Source organism: Barbus barbus (assembly GCF_936440315.1).
Source record: "Barbus barbus genome assembly, chromosome: 17".
NCBI lineage: Eukaryota > Metazoa > Chordata > Actinopteri > Cypriniformes > Cyprinidae > Barbus > Barbus barbus.
In genome coordinates, this window is record NC_136745.1 from 23408054 (window position 1) to 23430308 (window position 22255).

General features: G+C 37.5%; 1 protein-coding gene across 1 annotated transcript in view; it reads left to right on the forward strand.

Annotated features, from left to right (window-relative positions):
- LOC306883703 (vascular endothelial growth factor receptor kdr-like) overlaps positions 1–22255 on the forward strand; it is a 40599-nt gene that overhangs the window by 13152 nt on the left and 5192 nt on the right. Inside the window, exons 5-26 of the mRNA XM_079439114.1 lie at positions 460–622; positions 752–888; positions 1043–1214; positions 1314–1431; positions 1589–1758; positions 2494–2650; positions 4289–4403; positions 7509–7617; positions 8818–9105; positions 9800–9946; positions 10080–10205; positions 11069–11175; positions 11603–11738; positions 12375–12479; positions 14587–14700; positions 14807–14895; positions 14982–15135; positions 15756–15853; positions 16347–16469; positions 16852–16963; positions 18914–19013; positions 21552–21657. Of these exons, the coding sequence (XP_079295240.1) occupies positions 460–622; positions 752–888; positions 1043–1214; positions 1314–1431; positions 1589–1758; positions 2494–2650; positions 4289–4403; positions 7509–7617; positions 8818–9105; positions 9800–9946; positions 10080–10205; positions 11069–11175; positions 11603–11738; positions 12375–12479; positions 14587–14700; positions 14807–14895; positions 14982–15135; positions 15756–15853; positions 16347–16469; positions 16852–16963; positions 18914–19013; positions 21552–21657 (2946 nt within the window). The remainder of the gene's footprint in view (positions 1–459; positions 623–751; positions 889–1042; positions 1215–1313; positions 1432–1588; positions 1759–2493; positions 2651–4288; positions 4404–7508; positions 7618–8817; positions 9106–9799; positions 9947–10079; positions 10206–11068; positions 11176–11602; positions 11739–12374; positions 12480–14586; positions 14701–14806; positions 14896–14981; positions 15136–15755; positions 15854–16346; positions 16470–16851; positions 16964–18913; positions 19014–21551; positions 21658–22255) is intronic.

Consider the following 22255-nt stretch of genomic DNA (forward strand, 5'->3'; position numbering starts at 1 on the left):
TTTACTAGTAAGCAACTTCTTACATAGTATGTGAAGGTAGATTCGGTCCTCTAAACTGCACTGGCAGCGAATAACTTCAACAGTAGTGTTTTTTCTACAATGGCCATGTAGTGGGTAATGGTCATTTCTCACAGTTCTTTGCTATGGAAAAACACTTCTAAGCCAGATGGCACAGATAGTAATGTAACCTTCCTGCCATTGGAAGATCTGTGGCATTCGTCCTTCCTGTTTCCTTCTTTCCCTTCTTTCCTAGCAGGGCACTTGGACGCCGAACAAACAAAAGAAGCAAAATTGGGTATAGAACTCAACCATGATCAGTTTCTCACAGCTCAGCCCTGTTTTCCTCATTACTGGATGGGCTACTAATCATAGGCTGTAAAAGCTGGTTTCCTTCTTCACTTAAAGAACTGTCACTTGTAAGAAAATTTGTTAAATTAATTCTCTCCTCTTGCTCTTCAGATGAATAATCCTATGACAGATCATGTGAAAAGTAGGATGGAGTGGGATCCAAAGAGGGGTTTCAAGATTCCCTTGGACCCTTATGACAGCTACCAAATGATTACGTGTATGACCAGTGTGGATGACAAACAATTTTCATCAATCTACATGCTCTTAAGGATAAGTGAGTCATTTTAACTGAGAAAATCCCAGTTACGCAATTACCTTTTGAAATCTGTCATTGAAAATTACAAAAGCTTTTTTCATAACATAACCTGGATTCATGTTGGTACCTCCTGTTCTCTGTGCCTAGCGGGGGAGCTGAAAAACATTGCCATCAAACCAGAACGACCAAAAGTAGTGGTCGGTGACACCCTGATCCTCAACTGCTCTGCAGAGACCACTTACAATGGCGTAATTGATTTTGAGTGGCAGTTCCCTAAGGGTCGGGTGAGTTATCAGGAGATGATAAGATGCTGGAGTTTTACCTAAAGCCATTCAGTATTAGATTAATGCTAACCATTCAGATCTGCAACCCTGATTTGAACTGCCATTATGTAAAACTGGACCTGACATCCTCTGAACTTCCTGTCTGTGCTTTCAGATTAATCACACTCAAGAAATTAAAAAGAATAAGGTCACAACTGGTGAAACCATCATGATGAGTAACGCATTAATCATGCCTAGTGTGACAATGGAGGACAAGGGCACGTATGAGTGCATAGCATCAAATAAAGAAAAAAAGCTTCATTATTCAACTAAAGTAACTGTATACGGTGAGGATGTAATGCTGTGCCACTACCTTAACACACTTGTGCTTTTGTTGAAAAGTTTAATACATTTCTTGGATTTTGTTTTTCTGTTTGTCTCTACAGAGCATCCATTCCTCAATGTGACCCATAATAAACGCAAATTCATCTCTACCATAGAGGGTAGAAAGGTGCAGTTTGAGCCACGCGTCAATGCTCTGCCGGCACCAGACAAAGTGTTGTGGTAAATTCATGCTTTCCATTTAAAAAAAAAAAAAGAAAAGAAATGTGACTCAAATGCCATGAGAGGAATTTAATGTGTAGCAACCATGTAAAAGTATTCCACTAGTAATGAATTTATTGTATGATTATTGCATTGGTGGGGTATTATTTTCGGATAGGTACAAAGATGGAGTTGCCATTTCAGAAAATTCCACATGTTATGAGACAGCAGGCTACAGCCTCACCATAAAACAAGTGAGGCAGAAGGATGCTGGGATCTTCACTATTGCTCTGTCAAACCAGGAGAGGGGTCTCTACAGAAACCTCAGCTACAGGCTGGACGTCAGAGGTAATGCAGAAAGCCTGTAATACGATCATCTGAAGGTTTTCTTTTCTTCAAGCAATACTGGACCAAATAGTGCTGTCACATCTAAACACAAAACACTAATATAAATAGCTAACAGCACAAAATGAAATAATTTTATTTGCATTTTAATTAGATATCAATGAAGCTAAACAGATTTTTTTAGCTAATTTTGAATGTGTTGGGGAGAAATCAAAGTAAGCAGATGAATTGATATACTCATCTCAGAAAGTTCTGGAATGTGCTGTCAGAGCTGAGATTTTGATAATGTGCTGCCCAGATTCCCAATGATTGCCTTCTTTGGCCTAATATAAAATATTTATTTTAATGTGTCTCTGTCCTCAACCTGAACCGAAGTATATGACATCATTACAGACCCAAAAGCAAAACCAAGGTCAAAAACAATGGAAACAGTATTAGGAGATTTCTGGTTGCAATTGTTTTTAGGCATCATTCATCAAATCCTGAAAATCTGCCTGATGCTAAATCTTCATGCATGCTGTTTTTCTCCGTCATGAGCACAGATGCACTTCAATGAGATCCATAAAGGCAATATTGCTCCCTGAATATTATATAAGCCTGAATATTCTTACTCTTCTATTTTGGAGTTATGAGGTGAAAGGTATTTTAGTGTTAGCCAGTGATCTGCAAATGATCTGTATTTTTTTCTCAGACTGACCAGTTAAATGACTGATGATCTGTATGTCCATATGCACACAGTGAAGCCAAAGATCTTTGAGGAGGATGTGGCTCCAGGGGGCCCACAAGCTTACAAATATAACGAGGGGCACCAGCTCACCTGCACTGCATTTGGGATTCCCATGCCAAACATTACCTGGTTTTGGCAGCCGTGTGACCCCCGCCCTGATCTTACAGAGTAAGTCAATAGTACACAAAAAAAAAATATATATATTGATTCTTGTTACTGTTCATATTCAAATTTACTTTGAATCAACAGGTCTTCTGTTTAGTATTTCACGTCAGATAAAGATTGCATTACTTATAATAACATTTCATTGTGTCAAAAATTGTGACAAGGGCTGGTTTTTCTTGTTATTTTCACAAATTTTGGTTTGTGGCTTGCATTGTGCTGAAAGCAAGAGCATTGCAGTGCAAATGCCAGCCTTTAAGTGAACCCTTATAAACACTACGGATGTCCACTGAACTTAGTTGGTATGTCATGACAAGATTTTCTAGTAATTTAGAGTAATTATTTGTCAAGGGGTACTGCCAAATTTGCGACAAAAATACTTTGGGCTTTGTACCACAGTGCCAAAATTCCTCTTTGCCTATTCTAAATATAATCAGCAATGGCAGTAAACACAACAGCTCATAATATAGATGTGAGAAGACTTGATTTTCAACATCTAATGAGAGAGGTACATTGGAGGGTAATTGCAATGCCCTAGTTGGAAGAAAAACAGAACCATTCTTCTCTTATTTTCAGTAAAATTAATTTATTTCTTGAGCAGTGACCAAAAAGAAAAAGTAGCCACGTTCACACTGCCAGATTTTGGAGTTGTGGGAGTGAATCCTCTACATGATTTTTTTTAGTTTTGTTTTTCATTTAAATGTTAAGTTTTGAAATTTGGTTGTATGCATTTGTCATTTTTATTTAATTTCTTTATTTTTAAAATGTGTATAGGTAGTATTTATAAAGTTGTAGCTTTTAGTTTTGGATCTGTTTTTAGTTGTTTTAATACTACAATTGATTGCTTCTGTTGTCCTCATTTGTAAGTCGCTTTGGATAAAAGCGTCTGCTAAATGACTAAATAATAATAATAATAAATAATAATGATCATATTTATATATAGTTGTGATGTGCCATTAAGTGTCCATAAAATCAGTGTTTTCAAGGGTCCCATGTTAGAGATATTATTATTACGCTCATGAAGATCTCTCAGAAGTCTTCTTAATCAAGGGGCTGTGAGAAGTTATCAGTGGTCCCTTGTTGACCATGGAGGTCTGGGATCAGCCTTATCTCAGCCGGCCAGAGAGTGGGGGTGTTTCCTTTGAACAGTGACGCATGACTCAGCCCTTCCTGTCACGCTGTGGTTTCCTCTCTGACTTCGACTCTCATTAATCCGACTGTTCCTCCACTCAGACTGATGCAAAACAGGTCTTTGGTCTCCTGCCGGTTCAAGGCATAAAACACATGACTTGATACATGGCCCTCAAATTCAGAAAAAAAAAACTTCAATTCATCAGGTTCCATGAAACCTTGTGTTTAACTGCAGAAGATAAATGTATTTGAAAGGCGTTAGCTAAAAAAGGTTATTTGCCCAACAGTTTTCCTCTTTTTTTAAGGGAAGACCTGTTTTCTGTTTCACTTTCACTGAAAGTAGAGAGTATTCACTGTAATCTTATGACTGTATGCCTTGGTATTTCCTTGTGTACATACTGCTTTGATGTCAAAAGACAAAATCTTCCTCTGTAAGCTCCAGAGCAGAAATATTCTTTATTACAAATGTTGGTTCAATTGATTTCTCTAAATGTGTGTGTTTTTGTCTGATAGGTGCAACCCTTACACTGACCCTCTGCCTGTTGGAGATGAATCACACAGCCATAATCCTCATAATCTGATTGAGGATGTCAGGAACAAGGTTGAATTATTAAAAAATAAAAACAAGGTATGGATTACAGTATGTGCAAAAAAGTTTTTTTCCTTCAAAGATGTACTTCTTTTTGTTCCCTTAATTAGGTTTTATGCATAAAGAACTGAGTATATATATATTTTTTAAATGTTCAGATAAAAAGTAGCTGTTTTATTTTACATGGAGCAGGTCTCGTCATATTTAGATGACATGACCAGACGAAGTGTTACTTATTTTATCTTGGTAATAACTCTCTCATAATGCTCTCATAATGGAAATGCTGTATTGCTTCAGTGATATAGGTAACTGAACATTTTGCATGATTCTACACTACACCCACATAGCTTGGTGTCAGCATATTGTCATACTGTGTTGATGACAGAAATATTGCTAACATAAAAAAAATACTGAGAGTACCTTTAAAAATGATTACCTTAATTTGTTCATTAAAAATATGCATTCTGTTGGCACTGATAGCCTCGTGGTTAGTGTGCCGACATATAGCGCAGTTGTGCTCACAGCGACCTGAGTTCGATGCTCGTTTCGAGGTCCTTTGCTGATCCCATTCCCCTCTCTCTTCCCAATGCTTTCCTGTCATCTCTCTACTGTCCTGTCCATTTAAGGCATAAAAGCCTGAAAATGTAACTTTAAAAAAATTAAATATGCATTCTGACTGTAAATGGCATAATTAATTGTAAATATATTAGTTTAAATGTCTAACTTTTAAAACCAAAGCTTTTACATAATGCAGAAACTGGGTTGCTAATCCAGATTAATGATACTTTCAGCTTCGTTTTGGCCTAAAATAATTGACCTCAAAATACAGCAGTTTTATGTTCATGGAAAAATGATGATTTAGAAGTGAACAGGAAGAATCCAAATCTGATGTACAGCATACATCTGTCTTCCATTTAAAACTCATAAAGTCTATTGAACATTCACATCACTAAATTGCCCTTTTAGAAATCATTTTGAGAAAATAGGTCTCAATATAATAAAGAAACCACAAAAAAGCAACAATCTGCATTATGTTTCTAGACAGCGCAATCCGCTTCAGTAGTCTTATTTGGCTGAAGTATCAATAGATTAGTGAAGAATGACATTCAGTGTATGTGAATGACTATGTGTGTTCTCCTCTAATGGAACTGATAGCTGAGGCTCATTTAGCTCTGAATGCTGTGAATTATGCTACGCTTCAGTCACCTTCAGTGGGGAACAGAGGCCAGTAAACAGGGCAGTTGCTGCTTTGAATGTTGCCCCAGGACAGAGAGTTTATACCGATATATCAGTCCATCTTACGGAGCGCACTGAGGCCAGTAAAATCCTCATAAACAGAAGTTTCTCCCAGGACTATTCATGCACTGAATGTTGATTGTTTCAGGCCTGTTTTCAAACACATGAGATGACTTTAAATGCTATTTATGTACAGGGCAGTCATTGTGGTCCCTCCAATGTGTTGAAATCACATAAAAATGTGTGAAACACCAGAGTGAGCTTTGAGGACACCGTAGAGTTCACAATGTCCCTGTTTTATTTAATCTAGACTGCTACAGTATCCAAAGTTGTTTGCTTAGACAGATCTCCTATGTCTGTAACTCTATCATCCTTTGCGTGTGCTGCCAAATGTTACAGTGAACACTGCAGACATTATGGAAAACATCCCAGGAGGCCTTATTACCAAAACTACTCACCCAAAACTTAATGAAGAACAGGTTTTCATTTGTAGCATTCCTCTACACTTCAATGTGACTGTACATAGAGCTGCTGTAACCTACCAGGTCAAGCATGTATTCAACTGCAAATCATCAGCTAAAAGCTCTGAATGATTTTTAAGCTCACAGCAAGATTTTCCTCACAGCAAGACAGTATATTCTCACAGTAGGAATGTCATTTAAAACCAATCATGCCTGCTCTCCCTTGTGCTAGGAGGTTCGTTCTCACTATGGAATAGGTGTAAATTTTGAGGTTAGCTGTATTTAAAGGCTTTTGTGACAAATAGATGATGCTTTGCAGGGATGAAGCACAGCAGTCAGTGATAACAAGGCCCCATTTAACAGGGTGGGATTTGTTTAGGGTGAATTCCTTTCTGTCACCTCATATAAATTTTCCAGCACTGTGAATAACAGCCTGGTAAGAGTCCATCTCTGATGGTTCCTTGTAACCCCAAAATAAGAAAGGGCTGTCACAGCAACTAAAAGACAAAATAGAAAGGTCACTCTGAATTTCTGACTACATCATCAGCATGAATAATGTGCATTCTATAATGAAATTACTTAACATAGAATAGAGGTATGTTTACGCTGAAAAGTATGCCAATTATTCGTCTTGTTTTTCAGGTATATTTTAGTGCAATGTACCAATTAAAATCAGCTAAATGTAAGACTAAACAGCGACATTACAACAAGTCCACAGATTTACATTAAATGAGCTCTACACCTCATTTCTGTCTGTACAGCACCGTAATGTTGTGTACAAAAGAAATCCTAACCTTGTAAAAATTATTTTGCATTAAATATTACTGTTCTACATCTTTACAAACTAAAACAGACAAAAAATTTAAATAAGTGTTGTTCAGAACCAAAGCCATGCTTCTTATGTTTCAAATACGTCTTATAAACAGTCTGTGAACCCCAGGAAGTAAGCTGAAAAATTAGTATATTGCTCCAGAAATACACCCGGAGTGTTTCATACCTTTGATGTGAAGGCCAGGAAAACAGATGTTGTTTGAAACTGAAAACAGAGCTCTGGAATCTGTTTTTTTGCCAAAAATCTGCATTATTATTATGTCTACATAGGCTATTAATGAGTTCCACTTGAATGGTGACAGTATTTAGCCTGGCATTTTAAATGTGTATCAGGAAATGACATGGAACAGAGGTACACCTTCTGTGCTGTTCTATGGGCTGCATTTGGCCTTAAAACTCCAGATGTAGTCTAAATGTGTGAGGCTGAGGAGTGTAAAAAGGTCCAGTTGTACAGTAAATTAGTCATGTGACCCATCTGCTTACAGGAAATAAATGCTCAAAGTTTAATGTCATAGGTACTGAGAGACATGATTGTGTTATTCCTGTTAAAAGAATATTGTGTTATGTTTTCAAATTACTGGTTTACATTCCTAATGATTTTCATCCATTTCCTTAGACTGTAAGCATTCTGATGGTGGAAACAGCTACTGTGTCAGGAATCTACTCCTGTACAGCAAAGAATGAACTTGGGAACCGGACCATGAGAATCCCTTTCTATGTGTATAGTAAGTGGAGCATTTTCATTAACTGAAAGATTTGTGGCAACTTGTTTCTATTGATTTGAATTAAATTTTGACAGTTTTCGTTCATTTGATTCTACCACAGTACATATCCAAAATACCAGGGTAGTACCATTACTTTTTCTACCTTTTTTGTAAATGTACCCAGATTTTATCTTCATATATAAAAAAATACGGTACAACATTTTTGGTTATCCTCACACTCATAATCATGCAGTATGTCATTAATCTTCACAGATCATTTTGTATTTTTAAATGATCTTATAATATTTCACAAATTCCATCTTTGTTTTAGTCCGACTGCTAATAGTCTATTAACACTGTGTTTTATTACATAGTGAATTCTGGCTGATTTGTAACTGTACTGCAGTTAACGGGTTATTCTTATGATAAAGCAGTATTGGAACAATTTTGCAGTGAAAAAGCTCTGGGGTCAAAATGTGTCTGAAATGAGAAACCCATTCACTGAGTTATGTAATGAAGAGTGTGTCGACAGTCAAGAGTGTTCAAAGCTGCCTAAATTAGAATGATGAGAAAAAACGAGCTGGAATCAATGGGAAGGCTCAGGAAGCGTGAAAAATGAGAACTGTGCAATAAAAATGGAGACAGAAGATAAAATGGAGGATGTCAAGTGGCATGTCTCCAGAACAGAACAGAAAGCCCCAGAGAGTATGCTGTGCTATGCAAGAGGTGAAGATGACTTTGTGCACAGGAATGCTGGTCAGAGGGATGAAATAGTAATAACAGCTGTCTCCTCTGGTGGGACGTATATTGCTATGAATAAGCAAGTGTTTTGCTGGCTCCCTGGAGGCCTGGCCTTAGCCTGGTTCCAATTGTAATACTTCAGGTCAGCCATCGCTGCTGCCATTCGCCAGCAACATGCTTCCAATTAGGAGTGATGAAACAGGAAATAACTGCAAATTTGACATTCCTGGCATGGCAGCGTACAGCTTTGTGTTTGTAGTGCAGGCCAGAGTACGGCGATCTCTTTCAAAAGTACATCTATATTGCAGTTTCAGGTCCCTCATGAGCCATATATTTTGTGAGTTAGTCACGCTTTCTCTGATTGTCGATTTACATATTATGCATGAAAAGCAGTAAATGCATCATATTGACTGACAAGTTCAATTAATTTTTCTTTTCCATTCTGCTTCTTAATGTCTTATTTTGTTTTACCTTCACTAGAGCAGACACAGCCGTTTGAGATTGGGCCCTCGACAGCTGTTGCAGGAGATGACGTTACATTGACCTGCAGAGGCACAAGATACCTCTACAATAGGTTGCATTGGTATGGTCCACAGGGCCACATAGTGCCCAAAGGCCAAACCACTCTTCGGATCGAGCTCTACACCATATCTTTGTCCATCAACTTGCCCAATGTCTCTAGAAACCACACACTGGGCTATGAATGCCAGGCTTTAAACATCAACTCCAATAAAGTGGTCAATACAACATCTCTTTTGACTATTAATGGTGAGTTTGAACTACCAAAGAATTTTGTCTTTATGAAAGCATCAGCGTACATCATATGATGTAATGTAAGACCCAGCTTATGTTACTAATCAGTAAGAAACAAATGGCACTGGTGCGTGAATCGCAGGAAGAGGGGTTGTTGTCGTCATACTTGCAGTTTTATGATTAGTAGCCTGTATGGTTGTTTAACAATTAGTGTAATTAAATGCAATACAATACAATAAATTCTATTATAGTATAATGTATAAATACATTTATAATCAAATATACATTTATTAAAAAAATTACATGAAATAAATATTATTAATATTGAGCATTAAGGGAATTACTGTTTTCGTGACAATAAGGCACTTCTCGTTTTCATTAATATACTTTGCGAAAATAATTTAGAATCAAATTATTACATTTATCTATTAAATTAATGTTATGTTTTACGCATTTATTTAATTAATACATTATTTTTTAACGCAGTAGTAAGAATAGGAGGTTTTTTTTCATTAATGTAGACTTCTGAGAATTGGGATTAAAGTGTCATCAGAACAGAGCCATGATGTTGATGTGAAAGATCTTGGCAGTATTCTTATAATTCACCCTTGTGCATGAATTGCTTATATTGATATCTTTAATCAAATAATTTTATAGAAGTGTGGCATGTTAATGAGAAAAATGTGTAACTCTATTTTGTCTGACACAGAGAGGCAAAGGCCCACACTGATGCAGAATCTGACCAATCAGGATGTGAACAGCAGCAGCACCCTGACTCTGGTCTGCTTGGCTGAGGGTGTGCCAGAACCCGATATCAAATGGTACAAAGACAAGACTCCTGTCACAGAGGGACCAGGTGAGAACGCACTAAATGGATTTATGTGCAGTCACAAGTGACATCAGCTATTTTACGGTGACTTCAAATGTAGATCCTTCTATCAGGGATCTGAATCTGTTTTATATGTTGCATCTTTCAATAATGCTTTCAGGTATCACTCTAAAAGATGGCGTTCTGATCATTGAGAGGGTGAAGGAGGATGATGAGGGCATTTATGAATGTCTTGCCAGCAATGATAGAGGGGAAGCAAAAACCAGTGCGGTCATTACTGTAGTGGGTGAGTACCAACTCTTCACCTGCCTTTATTTCTTTATTCATCATTCATATTATCTCAAATGTGCAAATTGTCATGTTTTAGAACTTTTACTTACTTTGTGAAGATGATTCAAAATCACGTAAGCACCGTTTTTCCATATAGTAATGTAAACAGGACAAATGGCCAAACTTTGAATAACTATTGAATGAGAATGACAGACTGAGACTGCCAGGAATACCATGCAAATTCCAAACTATTATGATGGGGATCTGGGAGTTAGTCAGGGTCCTCTCAGAAGGGAGTTGACCTCTTCATAGACTTTGAGGATATTCATTAATGACCAATGAGAAATGTCTTTAAAGAAGCAGGGGGTTTAATATGAACAAAGTTCTTGTCTCATCTCAGTAGTGCAATTCAGTTACACTGTATATCCTGTAAAAACTGGCTTGACATGATTCAACAAACCCAAGCCAAACACATTCATTCAAGGAGAGTGTGCTTTGAATTCTTTCTCCTTCCTCTGTTGGAAATCAAAATTCCTTTTGCTACAAGTAGTATATGAACACTTGAGTACATGATAAATGAGAACGAGTGAGCCGGATCCTATCCAGTGGAATACTGCACAAACATTGTAGATCAGATCAGACTCAAATTTAGTGCAAAGGCAGAAAGCAGCACTGCATGAAAAACCCAGTTACATGTTGTCAAATGTAGTTTTGTATTTGGTACACTTGGTCTGTGGTTACATGTACAAATGTTATTAAAAACATGATTATCTGTGCAGATAAAATTAGTTTGAGAAAAACATTGTAATGTCTAGTATTTCTGAATACAGATGAATACAGATGGTTCTCTCATTGAAAACATACTGTTTCTGCACACAGGAGAAGACGGTAAACCAAATATTGAGGTGATCATCTTGGTGTCTACTGGAGCAGCAGCAACGTTTCTTTGGATAATGCTCATTCTCTTTATCCGAAAATTAAGAAAGGTAAAGACTTACGTGACTAGAGTAACTATACGTGAACTGTACCTGAACTACCGTAAGATGTTTTTAAAGTTTTTGAAATAAGTAAATACTCTTACAATTAAAATAACTGATTCCTATTTATTTTGTTTTTTAAATGTAATTTATTCCTTTGATGGCAAAGCTGAATTTTTAGTAGCCGTTACTTCAGTTACCTCTACTCAGAAAAAAATTATTTTAGTGTGCACACTAATGCTTATGTAACTTACAGTGATTTGTGGTTTTATTTCTGTTACTTAGTCATGGTTTTCTCTCAAAACTCTTAATGATATGTCTGAAATGATCTAATCAGAGCCCCAACAGTCCTGCACCTACATAGGAAGAATGACAGAACCCTGTTCTATTTTGTCTGAATATTATGTTTTATGAACTATTTATTTATTTCTACCAGCCAAGTTCAGCAGATTTAAAGACGGGGTACCTGTCCATCATTATGGATCCCGACCAGATCCCCCTTGATGAGCAGTGTGATCGTCTGCCCTATGACAGCAACAAATGGGAGTTCCCCAGAGACCGTCTCAGGCTCGGTGAGTTCAAAGATTTTTTTCAGTCAGTTTTACTAGCTAAAATTTTTTATTTTCCTCTGAGAGCAAAGCATCTGATATAAACAGGAATGAACTCAAGTCCTTCCTAATTCAAAAGTTAGATATCATGCTTCGTTTAAGTAGTAACTTTTTCAATATTTTTTATATTTTTCTATATTCAATCAATATAGATGGCATTGCTCATGTGACTTAGTTTTGGAAGAATTTCATTTAAAATGATTGATTCATATTGAAGTCTCTTTCTTGTGGTACTGAACATGTAAAGAGCCATAAAATACAAAGACAAACATCCATACACAGCTCAACACAATTGGCTCTTTCTGCTCCTTAATTGCCTTAATCCTCAGGCCTATTGTTTGAGAACGGTGGGCCATCAGGGTTGTGTCTAAGTTTTCAAAAGAAAATATTATGCTTTTATATATCAGCAAGCCGCTTCTGTCGTTCAGTCTTAACTGCTCCATGAATTCTCAGTGGAGGGTCAGTCAAGCAGTTCCAACCTCAGCAGGCTGTTTTAATTACAGCCTCACATCTTTCCTGACAGGGCATCCTGCCTGATTTATGAGCCCCCAGGGCACGGCTAGCTCATGTAAACGCTCTCTCTCTTTCTCTCTGTAACAGGTAAAACTTTGGGCCATGGAGCATTTGGAAAAGTTGTAGAGGCCTCTGCATTTGGCATAGACAAGATTTCTACTTGCAAAACGGTGGCAGTGAAAATGCTGAAAGGTAACTGCAATATGTTATGTTTTAATGGGCTCCAAAGCCATTACAAATTACAATTTGAAAATTGACTTAATATTTTTCTTTTATGACATCAGCTGGATGAACTGCAAACCTTATGATAATGTTCTCCAGCATGATTTGGAGAGTGATCCAGTGAGCATCTTGTGCTTCAGTGGAAGAAAAAATATATTTACACAAATGTACTTATTCGATTAGTGACAGAAATGTAAAGCCTTTCTTATGGCCACATTGAATACACTGATCTAGTATATTGAATGCAAATGTAAATCAGATATTGAAAACAGAAGTCCATAGTGGATCTTTTGGTATTCGTGCATGTTTCTTGAGTGCATATGAAGATAATTAGCAAATGTTCAGGGTATTGCATGCTGCATGTGATAGTCCACAGATATAAAACCTTGGACAACAATATACGTAAGTGAACTGAATGTGCAAATACTCACATAGCATTTATCACTGACCCATGAACAGATGTTTCTTAGATCACACCAAACCAGAACCAGTATGCTTCAAGTAATTGGTCAGTGTTTGCTATTTTATTGCTTATTTCCAAAATGTCCACTGTAATACAACAATATCGAGTCAACACAGGGAATTTGTGTTATGCATTCAAGTAGAACAAATATTTTGTGCTAGTAGGACTGTATCCTCTTGCGGTTGTATTTGTTTAAACTTTGCCCGTCTGGTCAACTGTCTGCAGCGTTTGTTTAGTGATGGTGCGTTCTTGCAGAGTGATGAGCGCCGCTCTGGTGGTGGTGGTGTTTTGCCTGCTCTTGATGATGATAAATCTCTCGACTCATTAGATATACGTTCCCACTAGTGTTATTATAATAGTCTTCGCTGTGCATTAAACATAGACCTAGAGGCAAGACTGATGCCTCCTTATGCACCACATGTCACCTCTTAATAAAAAGCAGTTCCCTTCATTTAAATCCATTCTAATTATCAAATCTACTACCTACATATATTTTATTTCTAGAGAATGATGTAGGCTTGCTAGATAAGCAGTCACTGTTTTATTACTTGCATGTATTTTATCATCCAAAACTTGAAAAATCTAAAATGCAAAGGAAACATTTGTCTGCCCCCAGTATGACATCATGAATAGTCTTCATGCTGGTTTCATTCCTTCCTCTACTTTGAAACAAGGAGCACCAATATTCCTCTCAGTAAAAGTCACTGTGAGGTGTCTTTGGTATGAATCATGTACGAATTACTGCTCAACGCTGAACATAGCTCTCCTGTGTCATTTTGATGGGTCTAAACCACAGGAAACCTGACGTGTTTAAACAACAGCCCCTCAGTCTGACTTCATGACCTCAGAAGGTCATTAGGATAGTGTTCCTGACCACATATTTTCCTAGAATGATGTACAAACTACCAAGAAACTTAAAAAGTGCTGTTTCTCTCCTTTAGACAGCTTATAACAATGTTGCCGCCAGATGTTGATCTGTCCACTATAATTTATGGCATGCATTATTTTGTCTGTTTAAGGTACCTTTAAACACAATGACAGGCTTTGACCTTTAATTTTATACTTTTATATAATTTTATAAATTTTATATAATTTCTATAATTTTAATTTTATTCCATGTGTGAACTTGTTTATCCTGATTATCAAAGCACTGATCAAATTGTTTTTGGTGGCATGATTTCATTTTTACCCTTTTTTATTTATAGGACAATTATAAATAATATATATAATATAATACAAACTTATGTATCTGTATATAGATAGAGAGAGAGAGAGAGAGAGAGAGAGAGAGAGAGATCAATTATTGTATATATATTTATATAGCTAAATTATATTTTTATTTACTTAAAACATTTTAGCATTTTAAATTTTAAGCCACAATTGTCAAGATATTGAAAGAACATCTCATATCCATTTGAAATAACAGTAACAGTAACTGAAAGCTCAGCCTTTTGACAGGAGACCTGAAATACAACAGCATTCTTGAGACCACCGCAACATAATCATAAATTTTACAAACATTCCAAACAAAACATCCTTTCTGACCATGTAAGACATTCCTATAATTAGTTTTTTCCTCTTATCCTCTCCTCCAACTTCCTCTACACTCAACAGCCGGAGCTACAAATAACGAGTGGAGAGCTTTAATGTCTGAACTGAAGATTCTGATCCATATTGGTCATCATCTCAACGTAGTCAATCTGCTAGGAGCCTGCACAAAGCGTGGAGGTAAGAGGAAGCTGATGGAGAGAATTCAACCATGGCGATATGAGAAATTTGTAAAATTTTTGAAACTTTTTCCTTTCTGTTTTTCATTCGTTTGGTGTACGCTCAGGTCCACTAATGATAATCGTGGAATACTGCAAGTATGGAAACCTTTCCAACTACTTGAGAAGTAGGAGGGGTGACTTTGTGGTTTACAAGGTAAACAGAACATCTCTTGTACATTTATGCAATGATTTAACATGACGTATTATATTGACTGGAATGTGTGCTGATATCATCCACAGTCTCAGGACGGTAAAGCTCTGCGTTCCAGCTCCGGGTGTGATCTGAGCGAGCTCATCAAGCGCAGGTTGGAGAGCGTGGCCAGCACCGGAAGTTCAGCCAGCTCCGGCTTCATTGAAGATAAGAGCTACTGCGACTCGGAAGAAGAGGAGGAAGGTAGCGACTGAGTGTCTTCCTTCCCTTCTCCCCTCCTCCCTCTCAACCCCTGCCTCACCTCCACCCCACCCTCTATGCTCTCAAGGCTCCGCTGATTGTTTTTTCCCCCTCAATCTGATAAGTGGCTTCCTCAGGGATTCATAAATACAACTGATATTTTGAATGAGCCACTGTCACCCACTGCGCGCAGAGCTTTTTCTAATTTCCTTCCCCCAGACCAGAGCTAGTCCACTGTACATTGTACATTGGGTCGTGCTGTCCCATGCCGGTTATTTCTGGTTTGATCAACTGTTTACTCAGGTGGATGATTCACCCACAATCCCCTCACTTGAGTATCATTGACAAAGTGCACGTCGCACTCCACATCTAAAAAAGAAGCCACGTTTCATTGTGTCTCCCTATCGGATGTGTCTGTAGTAAACAGGAGAATTATGAAGGCAAAAATATTACAACTTTATTAAGGGACCGAGAGAGGATCCAAACTTTACAGATTTGTAGACAGCACAGATTGGTAACAAAAGAGATTCTTGGAAATTCTGTTTCTTTTTTTGCCTGCCAAAACTTGCATAACAAAACAATGGTTTTGATTTAACTAATAGCCTGTTACCCTTTTCTTGCAGAGCAAGAGGATTTGTATAAGAAAGTGCTCACACTAGAAGACTTGATTTGCTACAGCTTTCAAGTGGCTAAAGGCATGGAGTTCTTGGCTTCAAGAAAAGTAAGAGTCTCAAGATTTCATGAAAAATATCTCTAAACCTTGTAATGAATGGTTGTATTCTTAATTTGTTATGGCAGACCATTTTAATACTAATTTCCTTTTTAAGTAATTTTGGCTTGTAATGTTTTACGGTAATAATCAATCTCTGTATTTTGGCAGCACTGTAACACAACTCCAGAATATGAAAACCCAATTTACTTCATTGATCCAACACACTCATTCACACACATTCAACAGATGAGATTAATTGCCACAGTTTCCCTGATGGTAGTTCCATGTGTTTTACATTATCACAGCTTTCCATCATGAGCTTCATCTGACAGCATAATGCCACACATGGTTCAAATAAGACACAAAACGCATCTTCACTACAGTCCCTTTCCCTGGTCAAGACACTGAGAGTAGAAAGAACATACAGTTATATCCTGCTATTACAATAAACTGAAGTATGGTAGAACATAATGTAATAGGATCTCTCTTTTACTTCTCCAAGTGTATTCATCGTGATCTGGCCGCACGTAACATCCTGTTGTCTGAAAACAACGTTGTGAAGATTTGCGATTTTGGACTTGCAAGAGATGTATACAAGGACCCAGACTATATCCGCAAAGGAGACGTAAGTGTGGAAGATTATCTGATTACTTCATGATGCAGTTAGGCTGTATAAGGCAAACAGTGTTTCAAAACTACTTAGTGTGATGGATGCAAATGATAACGGTCCAAAAACCACCGACACTGTGAATGTTCATCTGGAAAAAGATCAAATGTTTCTGTTAATGCCAAGAGTCTTTGGTGTGCTGTTAGTCATTTTATAAGCCCTGATAATATTATTCTGGTCAAAGGATGTTTTCTTGTGGTCAAGTGTGAGCCAAGACGTCATACAGATTGTATTATCAAATAGATAGCGGTTTATAAGCTACACGTTGTTGAATGTAAATCAATATTGGGAGTTGTCCCTTAACAGGTGAGAGTAACATGGTCCGCTTATCTTTTTATAGGCCAGACTTCCTTTAAAGTGGATGGCTCCAGAGGCGATATTTGACAAGATCTATACCACTCAGAGTGACGTGTGGTCTTTTGGAGTGCTTATGTGGGAGATCTTCTCTCTTGGTAAATAGCATCACTGTCCTAAGAGCATAACTCACATTTCCTTTATTCACCTATTCAATGGAGACACACACAGCACTGTAGCAACAGTTCAGGAACTTGTAGCAATTAAAAGATTTTAAAACACTCTCTAATGTTTTATTTTATTTTGACAGATATCACACACAATCTTGATTCAATATTTTGGAGAGATTCGATTATGATCAAAGAATAATTTCAAGCTTTTATAATTTCAGGCGTTCAGTTCTTGGAACAGTGTTTTCAACAATGTGTCGGCTTTTCCTTCCTTTCTTCTATAGAGACGTCTCTTAGACTTTTGTTTGTTTGCTTTACTGGTTTGGAGCATTTTACACCAAAGCAAAAAGCCCAGACAGGATTCAGCACCCATTTCAAAGTTAAACACATGAAGTAGGAAGGCAGCTCAGCACATGCTGTGCTTCATCCAAATAGAAATAAAATGAACTCGAGGGTCCTCAATCAAAGACACCTGGCACAAACCAGGCTGCTCATGAGGTGCCCTGCGCTATCAACCTCCTCCAGATGTGGAGGGCTATAACTGTCAGCTGCTGTTAAATTTTCCTTTGGGAACAAAAAGGATTGCTTTGCCAGCTTGAAAAAAAAAAACATTTTCATTCCACTAGTGCAATCTGTGAACTTCAACAGTGTGTTTTTTATTCATAAATAGAGGTCGTAAAATAGGAGAATCATCTTCCATTTGATCAGGTTTCATTCCCAGCTGGAAATGTAAACCCACAGTTACCAGGCAGCATTTAATGTAAATATCTGCCCCCCTCCGTAAATGTATAACTTTTAATGGTGTATTGTACAGTGTCGCTTTGGCCCCTTTGTCATTAAAGGCTCTGAGCAAACAATTGTAATGTCACCATTCATATATGTATGTATGTATATATATATATATTTTTTGTTTTTTGATTTTTAAAGATTTTTTAGATAACACAATGCACGGTTTTTAACAATACTAAGGAACCACTAAATTGCATATTTAAATCCCTAAAATTCTAGATTATTAATGTGGTTTCAGACTTTTGAATATTTTTAAAGATTTGCCTTGTAAATGCATAACGAATAAACTACAAACAACAGTAAAATTCCCCCAAATCTACATTCACACTGGGTGCAATGAACTCTGTGGGAAAATAGTAGGCCGTTATTTCGCACGTTAAAATAAAGCAACATTTATACGAAAACACAATATAAATAATCCATTATCAGTGATACAGAAGGAATAGGATCTTAACTGATGACTCTGAGCTGTCACAACCACTGGGCTGCACTGATTTAAGTTGGTGTCAAATAGAATAGCACGAAAAGTTTAGAAAAATTATTATTGCTACTTGATAGTGTCCATGGGAGAAAAGTTTGCACCGCACCCAGAGTACACGCTCATATTTTGTTTTGTGGTATTGAATTTCTTGTCCCTGTTTTTCTAGGCACTCCACATCTACTGCACTCTATTCCCAAAGTTGCAGGAGATTTCAAGCGCTGTTAATGTATTTGTTTTTAATGACTACCTAATCTATGTCAGAAGGGGGTTTAGATCATAGTTTAATGAAAGATTGACCTTTTCCAAGCTTCATTGTTATGATCTGCATATTTTAGTGGTTATCAGATATTATTAAAAGGATTTCACTTAAGTAAAGGAAAATATTGTTTCATGTTTTTGCAAGTGTGCAGCAAAGCCTCAACAGTCTGCAAATTCACACTGTCTTAATAATTTAGTGTTTCTGGAGAAAACAGCTTTGCATAGAGTTTCCAAGTTCAGTCAAATCGGCCCCGCTGATGCTGATTGTGCAGAGGTCTTTCCATTGATCTCTCTGTGCTCCCAACCCACTTCACAGTTTAGTGAGTTTCTTGTCAGGCCCTTTGAAGTGGCCAGAGCTCTATTTCATGGAAAAGTCTTGATAACCCCATTATTCTCTTTCTTCTCCCCAGGTGCCTCCCCTTACCCTGGCTTACACATTGATGATGAATTCTGCTGCCGACTGAAGGAGGGCACCAGGATGAAAGCTCCTGAATACTCGTCCTCAGAAATGTAAGAGTTGCTCTGCTTGTGTCACTAATGTCAGGCAATTCTGATTTTAAAGCTCTTTGTCAACTATACATGCAATTGTTGTCTAACAATTGTCATATTGAGTACTGAGTGTTTTTATAAATACTTTTTGAAGCTTTAGTGGCACAAATTATTTATTTTTGTTGTGAGAAATAAGTTAGATAATATGTTAGATAAACTGTTATATAACACAAAATTAATCTAGTATAAACACATTTTATATTTTATATTTGCATGCCTGTTACCTATTCTAGAACATGCCACTGTACCCAAAGTATGCATGGAAATCTTTCAAGGTATTGTATTTTTTTTCAATGTCTCTTAGTAAGTTCCGTCTGTGTGATCCCAGGACTTTTAAACAAACTTGAAGTGAGCCCAAAACAAACTTCACCTCTCTCTGTAACCCCCTACAAAACTCTTAAGGGTTATTAGCTGAAATCTGCACTCTGGGGAAAGAAACTCTTCTCCTATCGATACAGTTGAAACAAGCAGAAATATCTCATTTCATTGCTTTGACACAAGACTGAAGCCTTAAATGGAAACAGATCAATTATTCACAGAGTAAAAGAAAAAGAGCAGCTTCTGATTGGCAGCTAGTTTATAGTGCAGTTGATGTGTGCTAGGGATCCATTACTAACTTACACCAATGCAGCTGAAACTCAAGCTCACATTAAAGGCTTCGGTCTACCTAAGCAGCAAGGGGTGGCCAAACACAGTGGCAGGGCCCCTTGGCATCAGACAGGGAAACCCACCGGCAAGATACTCCCATTGTGGTTACAGGGTTAGAGAGCAAGCCTAACCAAAATGTGAAAGTTTTCAGATGTAACAAGATATGAGAGAAGAGGTCATGGTATCAGTTTTAAATGTGGAAAGGAAGTGAGCGGACAACTTCAGATTAGTGTTGCTTTTAAATAGGTGCACAGAACTGAATCGCCTCATTCTGAGAAAGAATATTCACAACCTATTCTCAATAACAACCCCTACTGCTGTCAAAGAAGTGCTCTACTCAGTCTCAGTTTGAAAGTATGGGCCAGTTCAGGATGGTAATTTTTTATATCTGATATTCTGTAACTATCATACCCACTTGGAAACCTTAACTGAGCACTTATATTTAAAACATAGCACGTAATGCGAGTTGTCTCACATTTACAATCACATACGCCAACTGAACATAACAAGAGGTCATGAAAGATGGTGATTGGAGATGACCTACAAAATGCAGTCCAGACCTCAGACCTAAATTGAATTTGACCCTCATAAATACAGCCTTTCTGATGCCAAGTCCTCAAAACCCAAAAGTCTTTCCATTCAGCTTCAAAGAAATTGTCAACTAGCATTGCAGATAAGGGTCAATTTAATATACTGTATCAACTTTAGCACTGATAACACTGTTCATCAACAGAGAAGAGACGCTGATCAAGTTATGTGCTTGCCTCAAGGTTAAACATTACTTTATTTCCGACCCTGGGAGTGACCCTGACCAAACTTTTTTTTAAGTTTAAACTTTTATTGTAAGTGATGAGAAGAAAGCAGCTCAGAATTTAAAAATTTGACCCATCTGTCGACTGATTCACCCATTTAATGATGAACTGGTTCCCACTGTCCCACAGGCTCATAACTATTCAATACACTGAACTTAACGCTATTGGCTGTCATTAATGCATTTTCCATTGACATTTCCATAAGTGTGAGCACAACTTGAGAGGATATAGAACATCCTGGTGTATCGTTGATTTTAGAGGAACCACCATTTGCCATTTTTCTGAACTTCCTGTTAGTTTAAGGAGTTTCTCCATCTGGATTCATTAAAATAACCATTTTACAGTCCTGCTTCCTCCTGCTAATCTCCTACACAGCCCACAAGAAAAATACCTCCTCTCTGATCACTACCTAATTCAAACCCAGATGGATATATTAGTTGATTAGTGTAAGGAAGTAATGAGTCATCAACTAGTACAGTCATTTTTCCATACTCCAAATTGCCCAGTGTTGTGCTAATCAGACGGGATCAGAGAGTTTCATGGGTAACAGGCTTTATTTATATAAGGACCTGTGAGTGCAACACCGTAGTATAAACAGGATACAGCTCAATCATCGCCAGTGATCATTTACTCAAATGCTTGGTCAGTTCATTAATGCCCCAGTGTTTCACAACTGAAACTTAGCCTTCAGATAAACTTAACCATTATAGGCCACTGCAAAATCAAATAAAGGACCCCAGACGTCCCTTGTGGGAAGAGATGCTGACAGCTCGTGTAAAGCAGGAGGAAGTTCCTCTCAACACAAACTCTCACCCTGAGAACGGTGCAATGAAAACACTCAGCCTCACTCCTCGTGTCACGCACTGAATATTATTGATGACTGTGAATAATTGGATAAACCGGATTTGCCGACTAACCTAGAGGTCAAGGCAAAGGGTGTAATTCATGAGGGTTTGAGTAGCTGCTGAAGAATTACAATTTATGATTATGGTGTATTTTCAAAGGACTTTCTTTAACATGTGCCTGTGTCTCTCCATAGATATCAAACCATGTTAGACTGCTGGCATGGAGAACCATCCAACAGGCCCACTTTCACAGTGCTGGTAGAGAGGCTAGGAGATCTGCTACAAGCTAGTGTGCAGCAGGTAAGAGAGTCTCATGCACTTCATTGCATTGCATGGGTTTCCCACAGACTTTATTTAAATGTTTACAACTCTGACCACAACAAAACCACAAGGATTTGATGGGATACGAGATGCACTGCCATAACACAGGCAAAACCATGTTAGACTGTCACTGCAAACTGTGTTTAACAACTAGTCATAGATGAAAGGTGAATATTTGATGAATTTGATGAATGGAAAGATTTAAAGTGAGTATGGAGTGACTGTAAAGAAATGGTAAGACAAGCAAAGTCAACAAAAATGTATTTACATACACAAATCCTGTATTCTCAATTACAAAGATATCCAAAGATGAACATTTGATGGCACAATATGTTCTGATACATTTTTCTTAGTTCAAGAAGAAAGTAAGGAATGAATCTGATTTATAATATGGCTTGAAGAGAAGATATGGTCTCAGTAAAAGACTACACTACACAGCATACAGATCAAAACATATTCCAAGTCATCTGAACTGAAAGCCATCCAAACTCCCTCTTTCTCACATAAGGAATCAAGCATAGTGTACTGCCTGGACTGCTCCTAATAACACCATCTCCATAAAACATATTCACACATT